Source organism: Myotis myotis, unplaced genomic scaffold (genome assembly GCF_014108235.1).
Source record: "Myotis myotis isolate mMyoMyo1 unplaced genomic scaffold, mMyoMyo1.p scaffold_m19_p_1, whole genome shotgun sequence".
NCBI lineage: Eukaryota > Metazoa > Chordata > Mammalia > Chiroptera > Vespertilionidae > Myotis > Myotis myotis.
In genome coordinates, this window is record NW_023416313.1 from 187,909,539 (window position 1) to 187,936,198 (window position 26,660).

The 26,660-nt window shown below is 40.6% G+C and overlaps 1 protein-coding gene across 1 annotated transcript; it reads right to left on the reverse strand.

Moving 5' to 3' along the window:
* Positions 1-9,188: 9,188 nt before the first annotated feature.
* GMFB (glia maturation factor beta) lies at positions 9,189-26,595 on the reverse strand. The gene is given in 8 exon segments (XM_036307589.1): positions 9,189-12,819; positions 12,821-12,886; positions 15,351-15,424; positions 16,815-16,897; positions 17,385-17,434; positions 18,973-19,022; positions 20,622-20,718; positions 26,444-26,595. Coding segments are annotated over 8 exon segments (465 nt in total). The 5' UTR covers positions 26,447-26,595; the 3' UTR covers positions 9,189-12,777.
* Positions 26,596-26,660: the final 65 nt, after the last annotated feature.

The window sequence follows — 26,660 nt, forward strand, 5'->3', positions numbered from 1 at the left end:
GAAAGAAAGGTGTCAGAGAAAACTTGTTTGGTACTACAGGCCACAGAAAGCATAGCAAAATACAGCATTGGGCAATATTTGTCCAGGAGAACTCAGATTCTAATGAGGGGCAGATGCAGCCTTCTGGTCTCGGGGTAAACATTTTTCGGGGAATTGTCCAAGTCAAACTATGAGGTTCAGCCCCGTTTTTGCAAATGTATCCCATCTACACTAATACTGAGGAGGGGCCACTGGACAATGCTCCGCCAAAGCAGACAGCATCCTCCTGCTGACCACACAGATCCTTTGTCCCTCTGGGGTTTGAATGTGAGATATGCAAGGACACTCAGCGACAGAGGCAAGTCCACAAGTGGGGAGGCACTAAAGAGAAAGCAGTTAGCAGAACCCAATGGTAAGAGGAATTCCAGAGTGCGCTGGACCATAAATAACTCGTGCTATTTACGAGTAGATCAAAACCATGTCTCAGCAGAAGTAAAGTGGCTACTTTCCTCATGGGGACCTGCTTCTTGTTTGTTTGTGGGTTGTTGTTTTTTTTTTAAGAAAAATGGGAGGTTATTAAAAATCAATAATAAAAGTTTCACACGTTCACTGCTTGGTTGCTATTTGTACCTGCTGTTCATGTCAATTTACACCAACCTCATTAGACACTGAAACGTCAGAGAGCTGACATTGGAAGTCTAGTAACTGCACTGGCTTGGGAAAACATGGAAAAAAGAAGCACATTTTTGCAGATAACCTGCAAGTCCCGGAGCATTTGAGGAGCTATTCAGCTAGTGCTGACCACCATTCCCAGGGCTTCTATTTGTGGTAATCAGGCTGGAAAAACGAGCGCACGGGCATCTGTTTTATCATTTGTTAACCTTTGAATTTTACACTCCTTTGTGCTTAACCTTTCAATTATACACTTTTAATTTTTTATGTAGTGTTATTAGAAACATTCTGTAGATCCTCCCTTCTCCAGCACAGACAGCGCCTCTCAGACACCAGGACCATGGACCCCAGCAATACTCCTGCTTGTCTGGAGGAATATGCATCTGTAGAGATGACTGCAAATGCACAACTTGCAACTGTGAAACATGTTGAAAAGACCGCTGCTCCTGCTCCCCCCCTCACCCCTCCGGGCTGTGCCAAGTGTGCCCAGGGCTGCATCTGCAGAGGAAGCTCAAGCAAATGCAGCTGCTGCCACTGAAATGCATCTGTGTTGCTGAGGGTACAGCCTGGGAAGCGTCTGTACAGTGCATTAGTTGAGAAGTTGAGATGATTGTGCTTTTTGTATATTTGCCCCAATGAGGTATTGGTGGCATTCATGTAAAGTGCTTGGAGCAATAAAGTTTTCACTTGTGGCGAGGAGGAGGAGGAGGAGGAGGAGGAGGAGGGGGAGGGGGAGGAGGAGGAGAGGAGGAGGAGGAGGAGGAGGAGGAGGAGGAGGAGGAGGAGAAGGAGGAGGAGGGGGAGGGAAGGAGGAGGGGGGGGGAGGGGAAGGAGGGGGGAAAGAAAGAAATATTTTGTAACTTTTTGTAAGTAATAAGTTTATAATTTGAAAAGAATCCATTTTCCTCCAGTTCTATTGGACTACCTCCATTCTGTTTCTCAGAGTGGGCCACAGGCTAGAAGAACAGTAATGAGTTTCCATCTCTCACCTCCAACATTAGCAGGACTCTCACCTTTGGAAGATGGGCGTGTTCTGGCCAGGCCAGACCTGGGGCAGGTGCCAGCCCAGCCATGTACCACATTGCAATGCTCTGGACTGTGTGCAATGGTGTGGGTAGGGCTGAAGGAAACTAACAAGGGAAGATGTGGTACTCTGCAACCAGCAAAGCCAGGAGCCATTACCACCCAGAGGCCTAAAGGATTGTAAAGGGAACTGAATCTGAATTCATAATGTGAGAGTGGCTGTGAGGCAGGAAGGGCCAAGATGGGCCCTGGGTGAAGGGAAGTCAAATTGGTTTTGAGTAAGCCAAAGCAGTGAGAATGAGAAAAGATTAACAAGTAAATGGCTAGGTGGTTCAACCGCAGGAACATGGAACTAGGCAGCGAGATGCTTTAATATCCTAGTGGCAAAAGATCAACAAACTTCTGCTTTTGATATGAAAACTAGAAAACTGTCCATAGAGCTAGAGCTGGGTGCTTCCAAGTCCCAAGCCATATTCCAGTCTCAATGAGGCTCAACAGTACAGCCATCTCTGGGCCAGTCAATCCATTATTATGAGTAATCTCATAATTAATCCAATGACTAGAGCCAGATTAACATGAATACCCAGAAACTTCAACAAGGAGTGTGTGCTACCAATATGAAAATAAATTATACCATTTACTGAGAAAAATAAGAGACCTAAAAAAAGATTTTTCTTGATTGAAGTTTTTAAAGGTGCCATTTGCTCCCAAATTAATTTATATTGCCACAATTGTAACCTAAATCCCAATGAGATTTGGAACAAAATTATGTTAAAGTTCACCTTAAAAAATAAATACATGAAAATAATAAGTCAATATTTGAAAAAAATAAAGGTGAAAAGAAATTAGCCTTATGAGTTTTGAAAACATTTTATAGTGCTGCAAAAATTATCACTATGATTGAGGCACCAAAATTGGCAAACATATCAATGTATTAGGATACTTATCCTAGAAAAAGAGACAATTCTATATAAGAATTAAATACTTTTTAAAGGAGGCATTCCAAATTTTGGGGGAAAATATTTTTGGTGATGTTAAAATCTTTGTTGAGGTACATAAATAATTTAAATACTTTATGTCACATAATTAGGTAAATCCAAGGATAGCCATAAAGTGATAAGAGAACATATAGAGTTGACAAATCTCTGGGCATGGATATACTTTCTAAACTAAAAATCAGTGAGTTACATCACACACACACACACACACACACACACACAACCCATCCAATCAACAGACCAATTATGCAAATGAATAAAAATTTTAAAACATAAAAAGTACCAAAATAAAAAGAAAGCTGAAATGTCCAGTAAAAAAATGGCAAAGGGGTTAATAAATATAGGGTGTCCCTAAAAATGTATATTAAAATACATTTTAATACAGTGTTTATTAAAATACATTTCATTTTTAAAATTGAGCTATCAGCTGTTAAAGTGTGTATACATTTTTTGGGACACCCTGTAGGTTGAAAACTCACTAAAATAAATTCTAACACCCCAGTCAATGACTGGACAAAGGATAGGATTATACAATTTACAGTTGTAGTTGGCTAACATGTGAGAAAATAGTCACATTCTCTAGTAATCAAAGAAAAGCAAACTTAAAAATAAAGATAGCGCCCTAACCAGTTTGGCTCAGTGGATAGAGCGTCAGCCTTCGGACTCAAGGGTCCCGGGTTAGATTCCAGCCAAGGGCATGTACTTTGGTTGCAGGCACATTCCCAGTAGGTGTGCAGGAGGCAGCTGGTCGATGTTTCTCTCTCATTGATGTTTCTAACACTCTATCCCTCTCCCTTCCTCTCTCTAAAAAATAAATAAAATATATTTTTTAAAAAAATAAAGATAGCCATTTTGGTAATCAAGTTAAGCAATACTTTAAATAATAAAAGTATTCAATGTTGGCAAGGATCCTTTGTCCATAGGTGCTGGAAGTCCAGTTCAGTATAACACTCTTGAAAAATAATCGAAAGCATAGAAAAACTGTTTTGCACAAAAATATCTCCAGCAATAGTTTTGGAAACCATCAACATACCAAACAATAAGGGAATTGTTAAGTAAACCGTAACATATGCACTCAGAAAAATATTATGAAACTAATTCGATTTATGAAGTTTTTTTAATGGAGAATGTATACATTTTATTACTCCTAAAATTGGACACATACCATATACAATTATCTTTTTAAAATATATAAGGAACGCCTTAGCCCGTGTTGTTCAGTTGGTTGAGCATCATCCTGTGCACCGAAAGGTTGCCAGTTGGATTTCCAGTCAGGGCCCATGTCCTCGCTCAGGTGCATGCAGGAGGCAGATGATCCATGTTTCTCTCTCACTGGGACCTCTTCACCCCCCCCCTTCCTTCTCCTCTGTCTAAAAATCAATAAAAACATATTTTTAAAAAATTGCTGGGCATCTGACTAACCTGTTAGGGTATGTGGGGAAAAACAGCAATGAATACATTGAAAACTAAGAAAATGGGAGGACATCATCAAGCAAAACAAAAGTTGTAGAAAGAGAAATCTTAAAGACACCTCACAAAGCCATCCAAAGATCCAAAAGATGGCCTTTGGGAAAGAACCATTTGCATCCCTGCCCTATTCTTGGTACTCAGAGCCGGTGTTGAATAGAGAAGCAATAACATGCGAAAGAATAGCAGCCTACTTACCAGCAGCACACGCAAGCTGCAAAGGTAATCGGTCAAGGAGAATACAGTCAGCTTTCTGTGGGCAGTCACTTAAGCTAACATCTTTTCTGTCTCCTTCCTTCTCTCCAACACCAGGGGGTAGGGGAGTGTGGCAGTGCAAGACAGGAAGACACCCATCCCACACCCTGCTTCCCTTGAGCTATAAGTTTAGCATGTGCTGAGGAGGAGAAGAGGCTGGAAGCAAATATGAGATTTTAAATGAGCAGAAAAGGCACTTTTAATAACCATGCAACTGAAATATTATGAAAATAGTATAACATCAAGGAAGCTTTCTAACAAGAGGAAAAAAGAGAAGTTGGCAAAGAAGAGAGGTAGTTTTTTCAAAACAACCAAAAAATTGTTGTTAGACTATTCCAGTGGTTGGCAAACTGCGGCTCGCGAGCCACATGCCGCCCTTTGGCCCCTTGAATGTGGCTCTTCCACAAAATACTACATGCGGGCGCACACGTACAGTGCGATTGAAACTCCGTGGCCCATGCGCAGAAGTCGGTATTTTGTGGAAGAGCCACACTCAAGGGGCCAAAGAGTCACATGTGGCTCGCGAGCTGCAGTTTGCCGACCACTGGACTATTCCATTTGAGTGTCCTTCATCAGAAGGACTAGAAAAATATCAGATGGTGGTAAGTACTGTGCAGAGAATTAACACAGAGGTGACATGATGGTGAATATGTTGTTACTTTAGGATAGATGATCAGAGAAAGCCTCTGCGACAGGCAACATTTAAGCTCATTCAGAATGGATCCAGCCAGAATATGGGGAAAGAGGGAAAGTGGGTAATCTTCCCAGGAAGAAGCTACAGCTAGTGAGAAGGCCTGAGCTTGTGTGGTTGAGGAGCAGAAATAAGCCCAGCCTGGCTTAGGTGTCGTGGGCTAAGAGAATATGGCAAAATGAGATCAGAGAGGTACACAGGGCCCAGATCTGAGAGCTGACCCTGATGGCAGAGAGAGCGACGTGTACCCTCCCCAATGGCAGCAAGGCAAAAATGCCTGTTTCCTATGGGCCAGACATGGACCCTGCTCAAGACGCCAGCCTGGAGAAGCAAGGGGACTATGACATAGAGCTGACTATTAGAAGCCAAGAGCTGGGAGGGGTAGCCATTAGCCAGAGGAGGAATGGCCCAAGTAAAGGGAGCTGTAGGCAAATCCCCCGAGGAGGAACTGGGCAAGGAACTCACCAAAGTTCTCCATGGGGGAAAGAGTTGGCATTTAACACTGGCCACACCCTTGAGGGCACCCACTCCAGGTTAGTCCCTTACATTGTGCCTCCTTTGGCCTCCCTTACTGGAGCAAGGCAGAGCAGTCAAATACAGAAACACCTCTCCCCATAGTGGGTTTTCCCAGCCTACAGCATACTTGAAGGAGGTGAAAAGGGGGGAAGAAGGGTGGAGGGAGGGAGCTTTAAAGAAAATAAGATGTTGAAGTTTTTGACATTTGACTAGACTGGAATTCTTATTACCTGAAAAAATGAACGTGATTCCATAATTCTTAAGAGAGATCAGAAAAATGGCGGGGCCCAAGAATTCCTCCAGACACACGGAGATAACCAAAAATATCACAATGAATTTCTTGGGGTGGTACAATTTTTCTTCCCTTTGCTTATTTATATTTCCTAGTTCTTCTCTGATATTAGTTCTTTAATAAAAGTTTGTGGGTTTTTTGCCGAAGCCGGTTTGGCTCAGTGGATAGAGCGTCGGCCTGCAGACTGAAAGGTCCTAGGTTCGATTCCGGTCAAGGGCATGTACCTGGGTTGCGGGCATATCCCCAGTAGGACATGTGTAGGAGGCAGCTGATCGATGTTTCTCTCTCATCGATGTTTCTAACTCTCTATCTCTCTCCCTTCCTCTCTGTGAAAATCAATAAAATATATTAAAAAAAAAAAAAAAAAAGTTTGTGGGTTTTTGAAGAAAGTACTTTACTTAGTTTAACAGACTTCCTGGTTTCAATGGCACTGGAGATGATTTTTGGAGCTTGGTTTTGGCAGCCTGCAGCAGCATGGGAATGAGCCCAGGGCATGTTTGTGCAAAAGGTGGTTCAGTTAGGCTGTAGTGTAAATGTAGGAATAGTGGCAGATGAAACCAGAAGTAGCACTACGTAGGTACTTTTGTATGTACGTTAACAGATATATCCGTATGTATCAACTTAAGGAATAGAGGGTTTCTGGTAACGAGAGACATGTAGTTACCCAGAAAGAACTGACCCTCCAGGCCTCAGGAAGATGGGACTCGGAAGAGTGGCCCTGGATCCAAGCAGGCACTAGGAACCTAACAGGCAGAGTGTCTCTTCAGTGTGGGCTCACGGTTCAGCCGTCTCTGCTTGCCTGCTTCATGCTACGGTGTCCAGCTGGCAGCATCCTCCCTCTGCTCCGTAGGCTGCACTTGGCCTCGTCTCCATCTAATGGCATTCTTCCAAGTTCAGCTGCTACTGCTAACTGCCTCATTCAAGAGAATGAGATCATCTCCCCAGTGTCAGGAATTGAAGGTACTTTATAGTTACAGACTAGCCAGCTCATTTCTGGTACCAGTCAGGCAACATCATACAGGCAGGCTGCCCTTGGGTTTAACAGGCAGAGCTGGAAGCGAGCAATCATGTGTGTATTAGGGGTGGGGAGAGGGTTGAGGACAGGAAAATACATCCATTTGGGACAAATAACAGCTGCCTAAGGACTTGCCCCTTCAGCAAGCAGTGGCTGGGGCATTTCTACCTAACAAAGGGCTGTGGCCTGTTTGGGCTTGGCTTCTGCATTACAGGTAAGGAATTGGCCAAAATATGGAGGACCTCACATTCCAGGGTAAGAGAATCTATACTTAGCTGTGTAGGTAATAGAGACTAGAAGTCACACACGCACACACACTCTTGTCTCTCTCACTCACAGCCTTGCCCTGCATTGTCTGGGCACCACAGGGTGGCCTCTGGATGCAGCCTCGGCATTCAGCCTTTTCTCTCCTATAATTAGAAGAGAGGTTACCTCAGTAGAGAGCTTTCATGTAGCCTACGAGCAGATGTCAGTCAGTAAAGATTAGAGAACTGTGTGAAACCTCCCTGATGCTCAGCAGTTAGATCTTAATCTAATTGGCTCCCCAACATAACTAAAAATATACTGTACTAGGATACCATTTCCACTCAGGGCGTGCCCTTATGCAAATGAGAGTGGGCCCATGCTATGAGGTTAGTGGTCACAAATGTGTTTTGCTGCTGAAAAGTGAAAAGGGCCAAAAGACAAGGAAGGTGAAAAAATTTAGGGGCTGGCCAAGTAGCTGAATTTGAGAAATAAGGAAGACACGTTTCCCTGTGGACAAATCTCCTAGTGAGATTCTCAAAGATGGTAAGGCACAAACCACTCCTTTCACAACCATAAATATACTGTGAGTACTACCACATATTCAATCAAAAGATGTATATGTAAGTACTGGTGAGTTTTATTCATTCAATAGATACCTATGAAACACATACCAGGTAGGATAATATATCATAAAGGCAGGATGGGTTTTCAATGAGTGGTTAATAAACAGTGATAAACTATACTCAATAAAAGAAACTTTATTTTGATTTTTTAGGATGTACACAGTGCCTCCAACATCTAATTTTCCCTTTGAAAGCAAAAGTTCATCATTTGAAATAAACTCCTCAGCTGCTACAAAGAAATAATTTTAGTATCAGACCAAGTTTTAGAAAAGTTTATAATCTCACTAGAGGCTCGGTGCACAAATTTGTGCACAGGCGGGATTCCTCGGCCAGGTCGGCAATCGGGGCAATGGGGGTGGGGGGGGCAGCTAGGGGGAGGGACCATGGGAGGTTAGCTGTGGGAGCGCACTGACCACCCGGGGGCAGCTCCTGCATTGTGCATTTGCCCCCTCATGGTCAGTGTGCATCATGTTGACCGGTCATTCAGTTGCTTAGGCTTTAATATATACAGACTAGAGGCCCAGTGCACAAAAATTTGTGCACTGGCGGGGTAAAGGGGTGGAGGGGTGTCCCTCAGCCCCACTTGTGCCCTCTCACAGTCTGGGACCCCTCAGGAGATAACCACCTACTGGCTTAGGCCCGCTCCCCAGGTGGCAGATGGCAGGCCCGATCCCTCGGTGCCTGCCCGGCCTCCCTGGGTCGCACACCCAGCAGAGCCGATCTGGGGGTTGGGGCAAGGCCCCGGGTCGCACACATGGCAGGGCCGATCCGGGGGTTGGGGCGCCGCCCCAGGCAGGTTGCACACAGGATGCCCGGGCGGGCGGGCCGGCCGGCCAATTGCTGCTGCCCTGCCTGGCTGCCCCGGGTCGGGTCGCACACGGGATGCTCGGATGGCGGCTGGGCGGGCTGGCCAATCACAGCTGCACTGCCCAGCCACCCCGGGTCAGGTCGCACACGGGATGCCCGGATGACGGGTGGGCGGGCTGGCCGATCACTGCTGCACCGCCCAGCCGCCCCGGGTTGGGTCGCACATGGCTGCCTGCCACCCTGGGTCACAGATAGCAGGCCCGAATGGTGGTAGGGCAGGCGGGATGGCGCTGTCCCGCCCTGCCTGCAGTATGCAAATTAGACGCCATCTTTGTTGGCGGTTAATTTGCATATTGTGCTGATTAGCCTACGGGAGACGTAGCGAAGGTATGGTCAATTACCATGTTTGTCTATCATTAGATAGGATTACATTTTCACTCTCCCAATCCTATACTGCGAAGTGATTCCCATTTATTTTCCCCTCTCAGGTTTTCAGGATAAACTGCTATATCTGTGTGCCTCACACAAATGCCATAACTGCGCCAGGCAGGTAACAGTAACTGCAAAGGGAAGAGGAGGCGAGTGAAAAATGAAAAGCTAGAAGTCCTTTCATGTTAACATTTTATTTAAACCAGTACAAGCACCATGCTTAACAGAAGGCTGTCCAAAATAAACATGCAATATGAACTAGCAGAGACTGAAACCGCAGCTTAAGAAGCTGTGCCAGTTGTTGATTTTGTTAAACGATGACAGGGAACTGTTAAAATTCACAACACTAAACCATTACTGTTTCAAGCCTCCTGAATGAGGTTTATATTGGACCATCAAAGTCAGCGGGAACCGCCCTGGCATGTTAGTGATCTCAAACAATATTCAAGTAATTATATGTATACGAACTATATTCCAAAAAAGCAAGAAAACAGTTTCCATCATAATCATAATGTAGTTGTTTTAAATATTACAGGAACATGATTACTGATTTGAAATGTCAAGTGGCATAAGAGGAAACAAATTTCTCAAGAATATTCAACGTGGGACCACTAGTTTTAAGTGGTCTAGAAGGTTTACATTCTTCCAGAAATACAAAATAAGATTTGTCCAGAAATGTGTGAGACATGTCTTCACATAAGTATTAAAGGCTCAAATTCTATAGATTCCAGTATTATCAGTCTTTGAACAAATAGGGAAAGCAACCATACTAAGAATATCTGAATTGATAAAATATGAGTTACTCTCTGCTTCCAAGATATATCAGCATTTAAACCCTTATGAAAATATCTATTCACCACTAGTCCACATTATGGATTAATGACTGCTCAGGTTTTAAAGTAGTCCAAACATTTTTTTAAGTATACCTTCATTACTAGCTATATGGGTAGGGTATAAAGACAGCCAAATTTAATTTGGCAATAAACTCCTCTAACAGGACATTTTTAGTTAAAGTGTCAGACCAGGATACAATTTATGGCTACGTTTGACTTCTGAAAATAGGAGGTAAAAAGGGAGAGAAAAGTGCTGACAGACGTTATGCTACAAAGACTATTTAGTAATGAAGATAAAAAATTTAGCAATACCCTCTTAAACAAGAGTATGTTTAATTGCACTATTTAGTAAACTTTTTAGAAACAGACAATTTGAACACTTATTTTAGAAGTCAATTAAACAAACAGTCAGTCAACCAACTTTTTTTCCTAACATAACTGCTTCAGTACCAGAACAAACTGATTACTATCAAAACTCTGGTGTTTTGGAATTTCAGCATAGTAACCTGAGAACAGTTTTCTTCATGTCAGTTCTGTTGCCACAAAAGCCATACTAAAAATGTGCTATGATTACTCGCTGGTTCTATTTTGACAACATTAGATGCTAAGCAGGACATATGCAAGGCCAACAATTTCAAAACTGATGCTAATTTAGAAGACCATGCAGGAGGTTCCAAGGGAAAAAAAAACTGCTACCAAAAAGGAAAGATTAAGATTTAAGGCTGATGGGAATGGCTGTACCAGAAAGTTATGGAATGTAAAAACTGGACTTATGAGATCTGGAGTTACTATTTGAGAGAGGGCAGAAAAAGAGATCAAATAAGAAATGTACTTGTAAAGAACAATGCAAAATTTGGTTAGATGGAAGAGAAATGTATATAAACGAAGAGCATGGGATTTGTCAATCTCCCTACAGGACAGAGCGAGTAAAAAATGTTCTACTGATCCCCTAACCTTGATCTATTGTCTTGCAAATACATGTTATTGATAAGAAGCAGACAAGCTCAAAATAACACGGTTTATCACAGTTCTTTGCCCCTTTTAGAAAACAGGAGAACTAAGAGTTCTGCATATGGAGGTCAATATTATCTGACATGATGAGGACTTTCAAAACTAAAGTGAGCAAGACAAAATAAGAACTGAACTGAAAAATACATTCTTGCAGCACTAGTTTCTCTTATTGCTGAGAAGCAGATGTAACAAATCCAATTTCTTTCATTCAAAATATTAAAAACACTCTTGGATTACATTAAATTCACTTGGATTACATTTGCATTTCTGCAGAATTAGAAGCGTTATTCTCCAGTATCAAAATAGCTGTTTAAAGAATTCTTAAAATTCCTGGGTAATGTTCTCTCCCTGGAAATTGGAATAAAAAATCCTTCTCATTCATTAACCACAACAAATACCCACTCTAGTACTTCCTCATTTCCAACTAACTTCCTATTGCTTCCTGTTTCTAGATTAGTGAAGCCAAACAGTGTTTGGAACAGAAGATGCTCTATTCAATATTATGGAAATTCCAACTATCTTTGCCTCTTTGTTAAAGTTGGCACAGAAACCTCAAAACAAAAAATGCAAAGAACATATGAGTGGAAAATATGCCAACATAAAAAAAAAATGCCTTTGCTAGTTTTAAAATGACTAAAATATTCTTAATATAAGAATTCACTCACCAAATTTGGTTAGCCTTTAGTCTCAAAACCTTTTATCAAATTAATGTTAAACAGTTGCTTATCTGCTTTTACATTTTTAAAGCATACTATATATTAGAATTCTTGCTCTATGCCAAGGATGCCATCATCTAACAAGACAGGTGTCCAATTTAGAATATTTTCTGAAATTTAGGATATAAAATGCAATTTCTATTGATGTGCTAATGTTATGGCCAAGGTTTTGAGACAAGTAAATCTTTTCAATGGCACAAAATTAATCACAAATATGCCCAAATTTATTACTCTCAACTGCCATATATTCACCAATGCAAGTGGACAGTTGGAATTTCAATTTAAAAATATGAAGTTGATCTTTTACAAATTTCAGATACACACATTAGAAAATTGTTTTACTTGGACCCTTTACAAAAGTATTAATTTCACCAAATCCAGAATACTGGCAGTGTAAAAGTCTTAAACTAACTTTAAAGCTAACAAATCAAAGGCACAGTACTAACCAATTTAAAATAACTAGTTTTCACAGGACAACATTAAGAGATGCTTTGTAAATATGATGTTATTAATCTAGATTCAAACTCTCTAGAAATGACACAACCAAGAATGAAGCCCTTGATTAGTTACAACCCATTAATTCCTAAGATGTTATTTTCCATAAGAATAGACAAAATTATTATAAAATCTAACTCCCAGACCTTAAGAATGAGTGACTGATAAACAAAGTTTCTGGACTTGATTAAAAAGGAGAAAGGAAATCAAAGAAGGAATAGAATTAATGAAAAATGTAGTTGTAATGCAGGTTACACTATAGTAAATTATTACTCATGGCTCAAAATTGGGTCACTCAAGTCTTTTACCCCAAATTAATTTCAACTTTTTGACAAGAGATAATATGCTATTTTCCAATAGCATATTTTCCAGTAGATAAACTGCTAATATCCAGTATTTGTCAAAAGGAGGCAACTGCTGTCTATCACAATACCCAATTTCCGATGGTGTCTGCAAATAGTAACAAATTCTGAACCGTAAGTTATAGAAATTGGTCACAAGAGTGCAAAAAGTCCCTGGAGAGTAGTCCATCTAACAATTACAAATATAGGGAAACATTTTACAAAGTTACATTACTATGAAGATGATTTCCTCTTTGCTCAAACTTTGAACAAATGAAGAATTTTTCTTTACTGCAGGAAACAAACTGTAAGTAACAGTGCATTTTAGGCATAAATAAGTATTTATGTCTGGCTCCAGTATGGTCAGGTTAATACATAAATACTTTAGAAACATAGAACTTCACATTAATGGAAAAATCCAAGTTTCTCACGTAACCATTCTTCAGTTAGGTCTTCAGTATTTCTTATTTCAAATACCTTAAAAAACAAACAAACAAACAAACAAAAAACTTAGGTTATATGCTAATACTCTCAAAAAAAAAAAATCAAACACATTAAATACCAGGTTCTCCTTCCTTTGATATTGATCATGACTTAATCTGCGTAAATTAGATATTCCATTTGGGAGGTGCTTTACTCTTTTTAAATACTAAGTACTCAGTTACCAAAGTTTGGCAATTAAGATGGCATAAAACCAAAACTCTCTTACAAGTGAGCAATTCTGTAAATCCTACCCACTAAAAGAGACAACCCAAATAAATCAGTCTGGTTAGGAGCTAAATAAAAGAACATATGCTAGTCCTCCATAATTGGAGGAAATAGCTTAGATTGCACTGATAAAGATGGACTGGCCACAAATCTCCAGCAGGAATCTGCATACACACAGGCCAGAAAGTGTAATGGCTATAGAGAGAAAATGTAAATACAGCAGAAAGAATGGGATTTGAGGCCAGATGTGGGTTTGAGTCCTAGTTCTGTCATTTATTATTATGCAACCCTGGACAAGTCATTCATCCTCTGAACCTGTTTTCCCATCTACAGAACAGGAATAGCACCATCAACCTCACAAGGCTGTGGTGAGGATTCAAAGGGATTATTTGTAAAAGTAATTTGTAAATTGCAAAGCCTTAATTCAGCACTTTAGGTCACACCCAGGGTTAGAATAGACTTGAGGCTATTAACAGAGCTCCTTCTTAACCACCCAAGCTCCTACAGCAACTCCACGGAATTCCTGTGGTACAAATGAGGAAAGGTAGTGTTTATACCTGGTATATTGGTGGTACCAATGGCAAGCATATATGGGCTAAAGGGAAAAAGTGGAACGCACTTAAAGACATTCCCTGGATTGAGGATTAAGCACCCAAGGAGAAAACACTGATGCTGTCCTTAAAATAAAACCTGAGCCCTGGGGGTGTGGCTCAGTTGGTTGAGCATCAAGAAGTCACCAGTTCGATTCCTGTTCAGGGCACATACCCAGATTGTGGGTTCGATCCTCCAGTCAGGGTGTGTGCAGGAGGCAACTGATATGTTTCTCACATCAATTTTTTTTTTCTCTCTCCCCCTTCCTTTCTCTCTAAAATCAATAAAAACATTTAAAAACAAACAACACCCTGGCCAGTGTGGCTCAATTGGCTGGGTATGGTTCTGTGCACCAGGGGGTTGTTGGTTTGATTCCTGGTCAGGGCACATGCCCAGGTTTCAGGTCCCAGCTCCATCCCCAGTGAGGGTGTGTGTGTGCTCACAAGGGGGTTGGGAACAGCCAATGGATATTTCGCTTTCTCATCAGTTTCTCTCTCCCTCTCTCTAAAAATCAATAAAATTCTTTTTAAAAAACCTGAAAGGAAATATTATTTAATACTATTTCAGTGTTGTAATATTCTATTTCAAAATCTAAAATGTACAAAATACTTTTTCAACTCAAACTAATATGTGGAAGTTACAAGTGTAAGAGCAAGTACCCTTCTTACCTCTAACCTTCAAAACTGCCATAAGACAATGGGGACATATTAAATCATAAAACAAGTGTCTCATATAAAACAGAATGTTCTAGCTTAATAAAGCTACTAATAAGTATTCTTTAGATTTGGAAGCAATATAGTTAACTGCATATGAATTCCTGCATAGAATCTGGTTCATTCAGTCTATGGTAAGGTTTCAATGCTGACGTTTATCTATTAGAAATTATATTATGGAAGATGAAGAAATCTCAGTAGATTGAATAGTTACAGTGGCTTTTCTAAAACTGCTTACATTTTTAATGTGATTTCTTCTGATGAACTTATAATTCCCATTCAAAAACACACATCTGGTTCAAATTTCTATCATTCTATTTTCAGCTAATAAAAAGCTTTGCCTAATTTGCTGCTCTGTTCTAAATAATGTTCAATTTCATAAAAATTCTTCACTCTTCAGATTATTTTATGGCTCTGTACAGTCCCCCCTTATCCTCAGGTTATCACCTGACTCCCAACCGACTGCCTGAAACTGCGGATACCATGGAGTCCTATATACACTATGTTTTTTCCTATGCATTTACCTTTTCACTTAAAGAAAGCACTTTATGGCTTCTCTTTGGCATAGCTGAATTTCCAGCATCATTACCCTTGCACTTTGGGGCCATCAGTAAGTAAAATAAGGGTTACCTGAACACAAGCACTATGATACCTGGACAGTGACCTCATAACTGAGACACATACTCAGTGACTAACAGGCAACTAACACTGTGTTCACTAGACAAAGGAATGACTCATGTCCTGGGCAGGACAAAGATTTCATCATGCTACTCAGAATCATGTGCAATTTAAAACTTACAAATTGTTTAATTCTGGAATTTTTGAACTATGGTTGACCACAGGTAACTGAAATCGTGGATGAAGGGAGGGGTACTACTGCATTCTAAGTGAAAATACTGTCTCAATAAGCAGGTAAATGTAAATCCCACCTTGGTTAGTTCAGCTGTTTGGACTAGCTTATTCTTACTCCCAGCATACATCATTTGTTGTTCAGGCTTACATCCTGGAAAAGAGAGATTTGTGTAGAATTGAGACTTAGACTTTGACAAAGCAATGGGTTTTCATTATTTGCTTTTTTAAAAATGACACATTTACGGTTTCCTATTCTTTCGAGTTTATAAAAACTTCAGTCTAAATGTGATTCTGAGACTTACTTGCATACTGTACAAAGAGACATAGCTAAATTACAAATAAATAAGCTTTAGGTCAGCAAAAATAAATGAGGCTAGATCTCTGCAGATCTTGACTTTTAAATCCTTGCAAACACTTAAAAACTTGTTAGCACTTTCTTAATTTTGACTTTAAATATCAAGTTCAATTTTATTGATGTCTAACACAGATAAGGTTTTGGGATGGTGATGGGTCAGTGGGAGAGATCTGCCCTGAAGAAAATTTACAGTTTGATTACATATTAAGTTAAAAATATACTACAGTGTATTTTAAGTGCTAAATGACACAAATAGTAAAATTTAGAAAAGAGTTCAAGTAGAGATTTTACTGTGGACTTGAACGTGGTACTTGTGAGACTTCTGGTGATAGATACCTTAAATACCAACAAGCCATTTTAATATCCAAGGTAAGCTACTCTGGGACTATTATCAAGATTATAGACATACTAGAGACCCGGTGCATGAAAATCGTGCCCTGGGGCGGGGAAGGGGGGGGGGGGCTGGATCCCTCAGTCCAGCCTGCACCCTCTCGCAGTCTGGGAACCCTCTGGGGATGACCGACTGACGGCTTAGGCCCACTCCCCTAAGCCGTCAGTCAGACATCCTTAGTGCTGCCCGGAGGTCGAAGAGGCTCCTGCCACCACCGCTGTGTTCGCCAGCCGTGAGCCCAGCTTCTGGCTGAGCGTTCCCCTGTGGGAGTGCACTGACCACCAGGGGGCAGTTCCTGCATTGAGTGTTTGCCCCTTGGTAGTCAGTGCACGTCATAGCAACCGGTCGTTCCACGGTTCATTTGATTTGCATATTAGCCTTTTATTAATATAGGATTATGGGCAACTACCATTTTAAAGATAAACATAAATATATATCATTATTACACACAAAATTCACATACCTATAAAAATATTTAAAATATAGGAGAAAATGTACTTTGGATATTTTAAAATGTTATTACATTTCAAATTCCTTAAAATGTGTGTATGATCTAACCTAACAATGACACTTCTAGGATTTTATTCAAGGAAAATAAGCAAGTTCTAACACATGTTTTATAGTAACTTATTTCTAGGGACACATTTACATGTGCACATGTGCACACACACAACTCAATTTAGGTTTACTTGACACTTTTCTTCTTTAAAGTAAGCATACAATTTGTCCAATATAAAAAAAATGTTTTATATTAGATCAGAAACAAATATGCACTATTTAAAAAAATTCACTTACCAACAGGACTTGAGAAAATAAAACACAGAGGATATGAAACTCTTCCATCATCATGTTGATATTTGTAACTATAGACTATGAAGGTTTTTCTCAAGTTAAAGAAACTAAAATTACTGCTCTATGAGACAAATAATTACCAACAAAGTTCTGAAATACACACCTGGGAGCTAGTGAGTGATAAATTTCTAACATACCCATTTAGGCCACACCTTCACTATTCATTATCTTTCCACAAATTTATAAATAGGCCCAATGATAAGTTATAAAATCATATAATCTCTCAAAAATAAATGTATTAAAAGTATGAATTTTATGTGGATTTTTTCCTTTCTCATTTTTATTATAAATACATAATCAATGGAATTAAAAAAATAATTCATCCCACGAATATACTAACTTTTCACTTTTCTTGGTCCAATATGTGCATACATATTTTAATTTGATTGTGATCATGGTGTAGAAGAAAATTTTATAAAATATGTCTTCTAAAAGTTGAAAAATGAAACATCATAAATGAAATTCTGGCCACTAAAGAAAACAAATTTCTTTAAAGAAGTGAGAAAAGGATATCGAGGTTGTCGTTCAGGTAGTTCATCTTTAAGTTCATCCGGTGAAATGCCCTGGAATAATAGAGAAAAACAACTTTTAAACAATTTTTTACCTATATCCTTAAGACATATACCAAGCACCCATTCTACCAATAGGTATAAATACCTAACCATACACCACAACATAAAATTTTATTTTATTAAGGTGCACACGAGCTGAGGGTCCTGAATCCTCACTCTAAAGAAAGCCCACTCGGTTTAGTTGTTTACTCACTAAACATTGGGCTGAGAGGCACAGTAGTCTATGCTCATGTTCCAATTGTCAGAACATAGTGAGATAAGCCAACCTCTCAGGAGAAACAACATATCTGAATTAGGGGGGTAGGAAGGAGATAATTTCTTATTTTTTACTGATTTGAGAGAGAAAGGAAGAGAGAGAAGGGGAGAGAGAGGGAGAGGGGGAGAGAGAGAGAGAGAGAGAGAGAGAGAGAGAGAGAGAGAGAGAGAGAGATTGATTTTGCTGTCCCACTTATTTATGCATTCATTGGTTGTTTCTTGTATGTGCTCTGATGGAATCAGACCCAAAACCTTGGCTTATGGGGACGACGCTCTAATCAACTGAGCTACTCGGCCAGGGCCAGAATTAATTTTTCACTTTAAATTACTTAATTTGACAAAATAAATATTTAGGTTATAGGGTTTTAGTTTTTATTTACTGGCAAGCAAGTTATAAAGTTGACTCAGTAATTACTGGATTTATAGCCCTAATTTCTACCACTTGTTAGACTGATTCATTGTTTTAAAGAAGGTGATTAACACTAGAAAGACTGAAATTTAGTATGTACCTATATTGCCCAAAAGCAGTCAAAATGACTGCATTGTGAAAGAATAATATCGGCGCACTCTTCACTTATGCTCCTTAGCTTTTCCAATAACTCACTTCTATTCGACATTTCTTTCATGAATTTAGGGCGCAAAAAAAATAAAATAAACAACTTATTAGAACAAGTATCACTGCATAAAGATTCGAATAACAAGTACTAGTTTAGCTTATTGAGCAACTGCAACTTATCAAGTATCGACAATTTATCATGTATTTGTATGTTATCATGTGACGGTAATCGAAAAAAAATGAAAACTGTTATTTCAATACAGAGCCGAACTGGTCATATAAGAAATTTACTCAATTCAATAATAAGAGTCATTTGATTATTTAAAATTTCCCAAGCAGTAAAAATGACTGCTTTGGGGCAATATAGGTATAACACATATATATATACCGGAAATGGAGGAGGGGGGAGGTAACTACAATTATTAAAAACGCATTTATATGTTGTACAAAAAGTCACAAAATTCTAAGACATTGTGTCCTTATATACATAATTGTTTTTCTAATTGAAATTAAAAAGCAGTCAAAATGACTTCCTTGGGCAATCTAGGGTTAAATTAGCAAGACAAAACACTACACAATAATTAGCACATGTTTTTCATGCATAATAAACACATATTTAAAGGTGTAGAACTCATTTTAGAAGTACATGTAACTAATATAACATCTTTTGGGCAATTAATGCTTAACTATAAAACTGTATTTAGCTGATTAAACAAACCTCAAGCTCTTCATCCAGTACCACCAGGCGTTTATCCTTATCAATCTTCACTAAAATAAAAAATATAGTATGAGTAAACTGTGATTCTAATGTGACCTTAACCTACCCAACCCCAGAGTCTCAGCCCCTTTTTTTGGAATCTAAAATTAAAACATCAAGAAACACAAGCATAAGAAAAGTCATTCTGAGTTTTAGTTCATGGTCAATTAGCTAGCTTAGCTTTTTAAGTAGTCAATAGTTAGAAGTTTTTACCCATAATTCCCCACACTTACTTTGCTTATTTAGAACTTTATGTCAACTCCTTACACTTACTATGTATACAGAGAACTTTGTAACTCAAATGCAACTTCCTATATAATAAGGAAAGGTCTGAAAGGGTGATTGTGGCTGAGATTGGGCTATGTACCATGGTTAGAACTGTAAGGAGAAAGTAAGCCAGGAGTCAGGACAGAACAACCGTCAGATTCCCAGCTTCTCGAGTCAGGGTTTCATGGCGCGATATGAGTACAGGATTCTAAGAAAGTGACTTACAAATAACAGTGATATCTGTATTCAATTATATGTAACATAATCCAATGCCAAGTTAAAATGTGTTTAGATCATTTATACCTGTTCTTTCCTACCACTCTGAAAAGCTGGCCATTTTTGGTTTTGCACTAATTTCACAGTAAATCCTGTGAGATACAATATGATCTCAAATAGCTTTACCTTTCTGTGGCAAGATGGCACTGTGTTAAGGTCTGTATTTCTATGTTGTAGTGTTTATTTATAATAGAACAAACTGTCACCACCTCATTAATTCACATCTGCCAGATGCATCTCTGTTAAACATCATCTATACACTTTTACATTTTACCCCCCTTCCTTCATCTTTCTAAATTACTACTCAGATTAAATATTACCTAAGAATATAAAAGAAATCTGTATAACATCAGATACAGAATACAGTGGGAGAGGAAATATTCATATTATTCTTTCCATTGTCCGAAGTCAGTAAAGCTTCAACTCAAATGCATGAAACTAGAGTTTGCATCTAAAATTGAAATAAGGGCGCAAATCACTTTGAACACAATGCTGAACTTTGTTTACTATTTTAGATGTAGGCAAAGGTTTCTGTTTGAGGATAAATGGCCAGGCTATTTTCAGTCCCCTGAGAAGTTAAAAGAGATGCATGGGTCACTAAAAATGATCAAGTGACCAAGAAGATAATCTCCAACACAGTGTAGGTATCAGAGGGGGAAGTAGAATATTGCACCTCTGTTTTGTGACATTAGCTGTTACTTTTTTTTGAAATATGTTTTTATTGCTTTCAGAGAGGAAGGGAGGGGGAGAGAGAGATAGAAACCTCAATGATGAGAGAGAATCATTGATCGCTGCCTCCTGCATGCCCTACACTGGGGACCAAGTCCACAACCCTCGCATGTGCCCTTGACTGGAATCAAACCTGAGACCTTTCAGTCCACAGGCCTATGCCCTATCCACTGAGCCTAACCAGCTAGGGCTGTTACTTATTTTTCAAACTGATCTAAAAGGGGAAGGGTTAAAACAGGAGAAGTTAAATTACTTTCTAAACGTTCCGTTTATTCAATGTAGCTGTAAGATAAAAACAAACTAATACCATGTAACTGAAGCAATCACTTTTAGCTTACTTATAATGGCAGCATTGTTCGTTTCTTTGCGAAAACGAAACTTTCTCAGTTTTTCCACTAAATCTTCAGCAACATCACAAACCACCAAAGACTCACTCTAGAAAAGAAAGAAAAAAAAATCATGTATAAAATGCCATGATTTCAATATACGTATATGTTAAAAAGTTATAAACCTGTACCTTAAAAAGGTATATTGACATCTACAAATGTCACAATTATGTGAAAGCATTAACATGAAACACATGAACACTTAAAGAGCTTTTGAACCTACCAACCTTTGTATCTACATTAATTACACACATTTGTTCATTTTATATGTATACTTTAACTTTCTCTTTAGCTAATAAATATCTCAAAGAACTAAACATATATTAATGTGCAATTTTATCAAACCTATTGAGGAAGGGAAGAATGTGGGGAAAGTACAGAAAGAAGAGGATAATCATCTTATTGTGCTTATAATTAACTAGAATCCCAGTGCACGAAATTTGTGCACTGGGGGGCCGGAGGGGGAGGGGTCCCTCAGCCCAGCCTGCACCCTCTCCAATCTGGGACCCCTCGGGGGATGTCCGACTCACAATCCAGGACTGCTGGCTCCCAACCACTCATCTGCCTGCCTGCCTGATCACCCACTAACCACTCCTCGGCCAGCCTGATCGATGCCTAACTGCCCTCGCCTGCTGGCCTAATCACTCCCAATTGGCCTCCCCTGCCAACCCAGTCACCCCTAACTGCCCTCCCCTGAAGGCCTGGTCCCCCCCAACTGCCCTCCCCTGCAGACCTGGTTCCCCCAACTGCCCTCCCCTGCAGGCCTGGTCCCGCCCAACTGCCCTCCCCTACAGGGCCGGTCACCCCCAATTGCCCTCCCCTGCCCGCCTGGTCGCCCTCAACTGCCCTCCCCTGCCAGCCTGGTTGCCCCCAACTGCCCTCCCCTGCCAGCCATCTTGTGGTGGCCATCTCTGACTACATGGGGTGGCCATCGTGTGTGAGGGCATGATGGTCAATTTGCATATTACCTCTTTAATATATAGGATAAAACCTGGATTTATTTTTGTGTCTCACAACTATGAAAAATATCTAAATAAACAAAAATATGAAAAACAAACACTAAGAATAAAGGCCAATAACATTTATATCTTAATTGACTATGGGACTTTAAAAAAGAGTTACTAAGAATTATGAAAGCAAAACCAGATTTAAACAATTATGAAAAATTATTAGAGACTCTTCTCGAGAAAAATGGCAAGGAAATGATCAAAAGCATTCTTCTTTTAGTGGTGCAAATGTATCAATGATTGCATTCATGAGGATGGAAATCTTTCTTTTCTTTTTTTAATGTTTAAAACTTTGAACACATAAAATTAGAGACTAGAATAGTGGGACACTATGCACTATCACTCAGCTTTAACTGTTATCAGCACATAGCCAATCTTATTTCATCCAGCACCTTCACTGTCCCCTGGCCTAGCACACAGCAAAGGCCAGAAATCATTTCAACTGTTTTTCAGTATGCATCATTAAAATAACAGTATGTGGCATTAAAATATAAAGGCAATAACATTATCTCACCTAAAAATAAATCTAACAGTAATTCCAGTCTTAAATATTCAGAAAGAGTTTAAATTTCCCTCACTATTTTAAGGTGTTTTTTAAGTTATTTAAGTTATTGATGATGAATAGCCAGGCTATTTTCAGTCCCCTGAGAAGTTAAAAGAGATGTATGGATCACTAAAAATGACCAAGTGACCAAGAAGATAATCTCCAACACTGTGTAGGTAGCAGAGGGCGAAGTAGAATACTGCACCTCTGCTTTGTGATATTAGCTGTTACTTTTGTTTTGAAATATGCTTTTATTGCTTTCATGTTGGTTTAAAAAGAGACCCACATATTTTAGTTTCTTTTCATGTATAGGTTCCTCCCCTCCCCCCCCCCACTCCTCTTTTAAGAAAATCAAACCGTGCTGAGAACAATACTAAATACATATGTGTCATTATAATCCAAAAGTATTAGCGCTTCCAATTTTAAGTTACAATAAAAATCTACTAAAAGCCTATTTTTTTTACCCTGTGTTGGGTAAATTAAAAGCATAGGTTAAAGCAGGAGATAGTTATCCATTTTAAAAATTGTCCTTTAAATTCAGAACACTGGTAATACATAAGGTGTGACATACCATAGGATATGCTATTATACCGTTAGAGGGTACATCCCACCCATAGGTACTATCCAATCAGGTTCCTTAGGAGTCATGTGTCCACCTTTTTAGTTCTCTTTAGAGAAAGAGATGCTAAATCCTATGGAGCTTCCTGAAGGTAGTATCCAACCCTAATCTTATTGTTTTTCTACCTTCCAAGAAAGGTATAGAAGTCAGAAAACAACAATTTCCATTCTCTTCTCAACCAAAGGTAGAACCCACTAGTGAAATTAATAAATATTTTAGATTTTTGTTTAGGCAAGGAGCAATTTATAAGACTTATTTATCTTCCAGCTCTGATACTAAGAGCTGCTGGTGCAATCCTGACATTCTAAGTATCAGAAACCAAGTGTGTATGTGGGGGGAGGCATGTTGTGATTGAATTTATATAGCTTTTTTTTGTTTTTGCATTTACACCCCTCCCAATAACATAAGGCCAACAATTTCTTCCTACAAGTAAAAAGACCAATTCTAATTGCTTATAGTTAGTAGAAGAATTTAAGAATGAGTATAACACTCAGAAAACTTTATATGGTAATATGTAAGGTAATATACCATAGGATATACCATTATACACCGCATAACTATATTTTAGTCAATAACCTACCGCATATACAATGGTAATCCCATAAGAGTAATGACAGGCAGTGTGACTCAAGCACAGAGAAGGAACAAAAACATGGTACAAAAGGAGGTCAGTAGGAGCTGGACCACATAAAGCCCAGGGGATCATATTAAGTATTTTGGTCTCTATGAGCAAAGGGAAGCCACTAAGGCAAGCATGTCAAACTCTCGGCCCACAACGAATATTTTTGCGGCCCAGCCAATATAATGATATGTAAGAAACGTTTTAATAAAAATTTTGTAACTTATTTTTATATTATGTTATACATAATTATTAATAACAAACTACAACATTCGCTAATGACTGATTACTATAATCGTGTTGCATTCATTTCCTTTACGCACCTTACACGCAGGCGCGCCATTTCTCTCCACAAATACTCGCAGCGAATATTTTAGCAGCCAATTGCCAAGTCATTAGTCTTGGACTGACTTGTTTGGTGTGTGCAACAGTAAATCTTTCAGAGAACAAGAAAAATAGGTTTACTTGCATCACGCTTATTAATTTGTGCAGTTATTCAGTGTCTGGTAAGTTAACGTTCAAGAAAAAATATTAATTTTTATTAAAATGTTCTATTATTTTATGTTAACGATTACTCATTTATTTCAGCCCTTTGTATTCAGCATGTCTCTATCGAAATAAAGCTATGTTTCTATGAAAATTGAAGCTTTTGTTTGTTTTGCAGCCCACATAAACTTAAACCTTGTTTATTTGGCCCATGTTAGCCTTTGAGTTTGACATGCTTGCACTAAGGTGTTTTAAGCAGGGTGGTAATTGAAAACATGATCAGGTTTGCATGCAGGAAACAGGCAGAGAGCCAGGATAAATAGAACAAGACTAGTTAACTGACAAGGCTAGGTCAGGTGAGAGATGAAAAGCCGCTTAGACAGGCTGATGAGGATAAAGAAAAGTAGGTGAGGCCCAGCCGGTTTGGCTCAGTGGATAGAGCATCGGCCTGTGGACTGAAGGGCCCCAGGTTCAATGATAGCCAAGGGCACATGCCTGGGTTTCGGACTCAATCCCCAGTGGGGGGCATGCAGGAGGCAGCCAATCAATGATTCTCTCTCATCATTGATGTTTCTATCTCTCTCTCCCTCTCCCTTTCTCTCTATAAAAATATATATAAAAAAAGAAAAATAGGTGAATATCTCTAATAATAGTTAACATGTGTTAAACACTATGAGAGAAACATTATGCTATGTCCTTTACATGGATCTCCCTTTATGCTCAAAACAATCTCATGAGATGTGTATTATTATCCCCATTTTGCAAGAAACTAAGGCTTAGAGAAGTTAATTATCGCCCCCCCCTCGCCAGATTACATAATTAGAATCCTCCCCAGGATTCAATCCAGGCAGCCTAACCTCTAGCCCACTCACTCTTTTAACCACTACAAAGGAGCTGGTGTCAGACGGGATATAGGGAGGAGTGGGTTTGGAAAGGGTACCAAGATGATTCCTAAGCTTCTCCCTGTGTAACACTAAATAGTGCTACCTTTCACTAAATTAAAGAGCACTGAGCAAGACCAGGCTTGAGGGGAAAGAACATGAATTCTATTTTGGAAAAAGTGAGGTGGCTTTGAGGAACCCCAGTGGGGAAAAGCCTCTCAGAGGATGTTAACTAAATAGTGGGATGCACAGATCAGGACTGGACCTCAGAAGCAAGGTCTGAGACACAATTTCACAGGTCATATGCATGTATGTGGCAACTGACGCTGTGAGTGCAGGTAAGAAAGGATGAAGCCTACAGACTAGGAAAACGAAGCACTGGGACAGAGCTTAGGGCTCCCACGTGTTACGTCCAGAGAAAGGGAACAGTTTGCACGGGGCACAGATGGACCAACAGACGTAGGAAAAACAAAACAAAACAGGGATTCTGTGTCCCAGAAGCCAGGAGGGAAGAGAACGCTTCCAAGAGGAGAGAGTGGTCAACACCCTGGACTGCAGCTGAGAGGTCAGGAAAGGCAAGAACTGAAGAGTCCCTTGGATCTAGTAGCCAGAACAAGGTCCACTCGTGCAGGTTGGCTGAGAAATGAGTGGGAGGCCAGAGATAGGTCAGTGGGATTTTGTGTTTTGTTTGTTTTCATCACAGAAAGGAGCATATTTAAAAACCTGATAGGAAAGATCCAGAAGATCCTTTTGGGGCAACTTGATTCTCCACTTTTTTAAAACAATATTTAAGGGTGTGTTTTTTAAGGTTATACATTTTATGTTTGTAGAGAGGGAGGGAGAGAAGCATCGATGTGAGACACACTGATTGGTTGCCTCCCGTAAGCGCCAGAGGGGGATCTAAGCCACCACCTAGGTTTGTGCCCAGATCCCATTTGAACCCGCGACCTTCCGGGGCCCGGGAGGGCGCTGCCACCGACCGCGGCGCATCAGCCGGGGCGATTCTCCGCTTAGGTTTGGGCGCAGGGGTCAGAGGAGGCCAGAGCCGCTAGACCCAGCAAAACCACAGAGCTTTACAGTCACCGTAACGCCAAAGCCTTGGGTCAAAGGCTTCCCACCGCTGTAACTCGGGGAAAGCAAGAAGGGGAAACAGAGGCAGGCGGGGCGGAGGGCGCGAGAAGCCGCGGCGAGGCCCGGAGACCGGAATCAGGATCGGAGCGAGCCCCCCGGGCCAAGGCCGGCAGGCGTGGAGTGCTCGCGCCCGCGGGCCCCGGGCAGAGAATCCGCGTTTGGGGGAGCCCTCCGCCGGGCCAGACCCTGGACCCCCGACACCAGCTCAGGAGCTGGCACCCACCCTCCAGCGGGACCGGCGGGCAGGGCCCACCCCACTGGCCGCCCCCAGTCCCCGGGCCCGCCAGGGGGGCACCGCCCCGAGGCCGGCGGCAGCGGCGGCGGCTGGGGGACGCCAATCTCCGGCGCTGGCCTCCAGCCAGCAGCCGGGGCGGAAGCGGCCGCCGACCCACCCTGGGCGCTGCCCGCCGAGCTCGCCCCGGCAAACAGGAAAGCCCAGCGGGCTGGCCCAGCCCTCTGTCCCCCACCCTCGCAGGCGGCAGCTCACCATTTTCCTTCCGGCAGTCACCTTCCCTCGGGCCCCTTTAAGAATGGCACCGCGGCCGCCTCCCTTCCTGCCCCGACGCCCGGCAGAGCCACCCCCACCGACCGAAGCGGCCTGGAGGGCCGGCACGTGACCGCGGACGGTGGGAGGCGCGGCTCAAAATTAGCCGGACGCGGTCGCCGATAGGCTCCTAACCTGACCGTGATTGGGCGACCGTGCC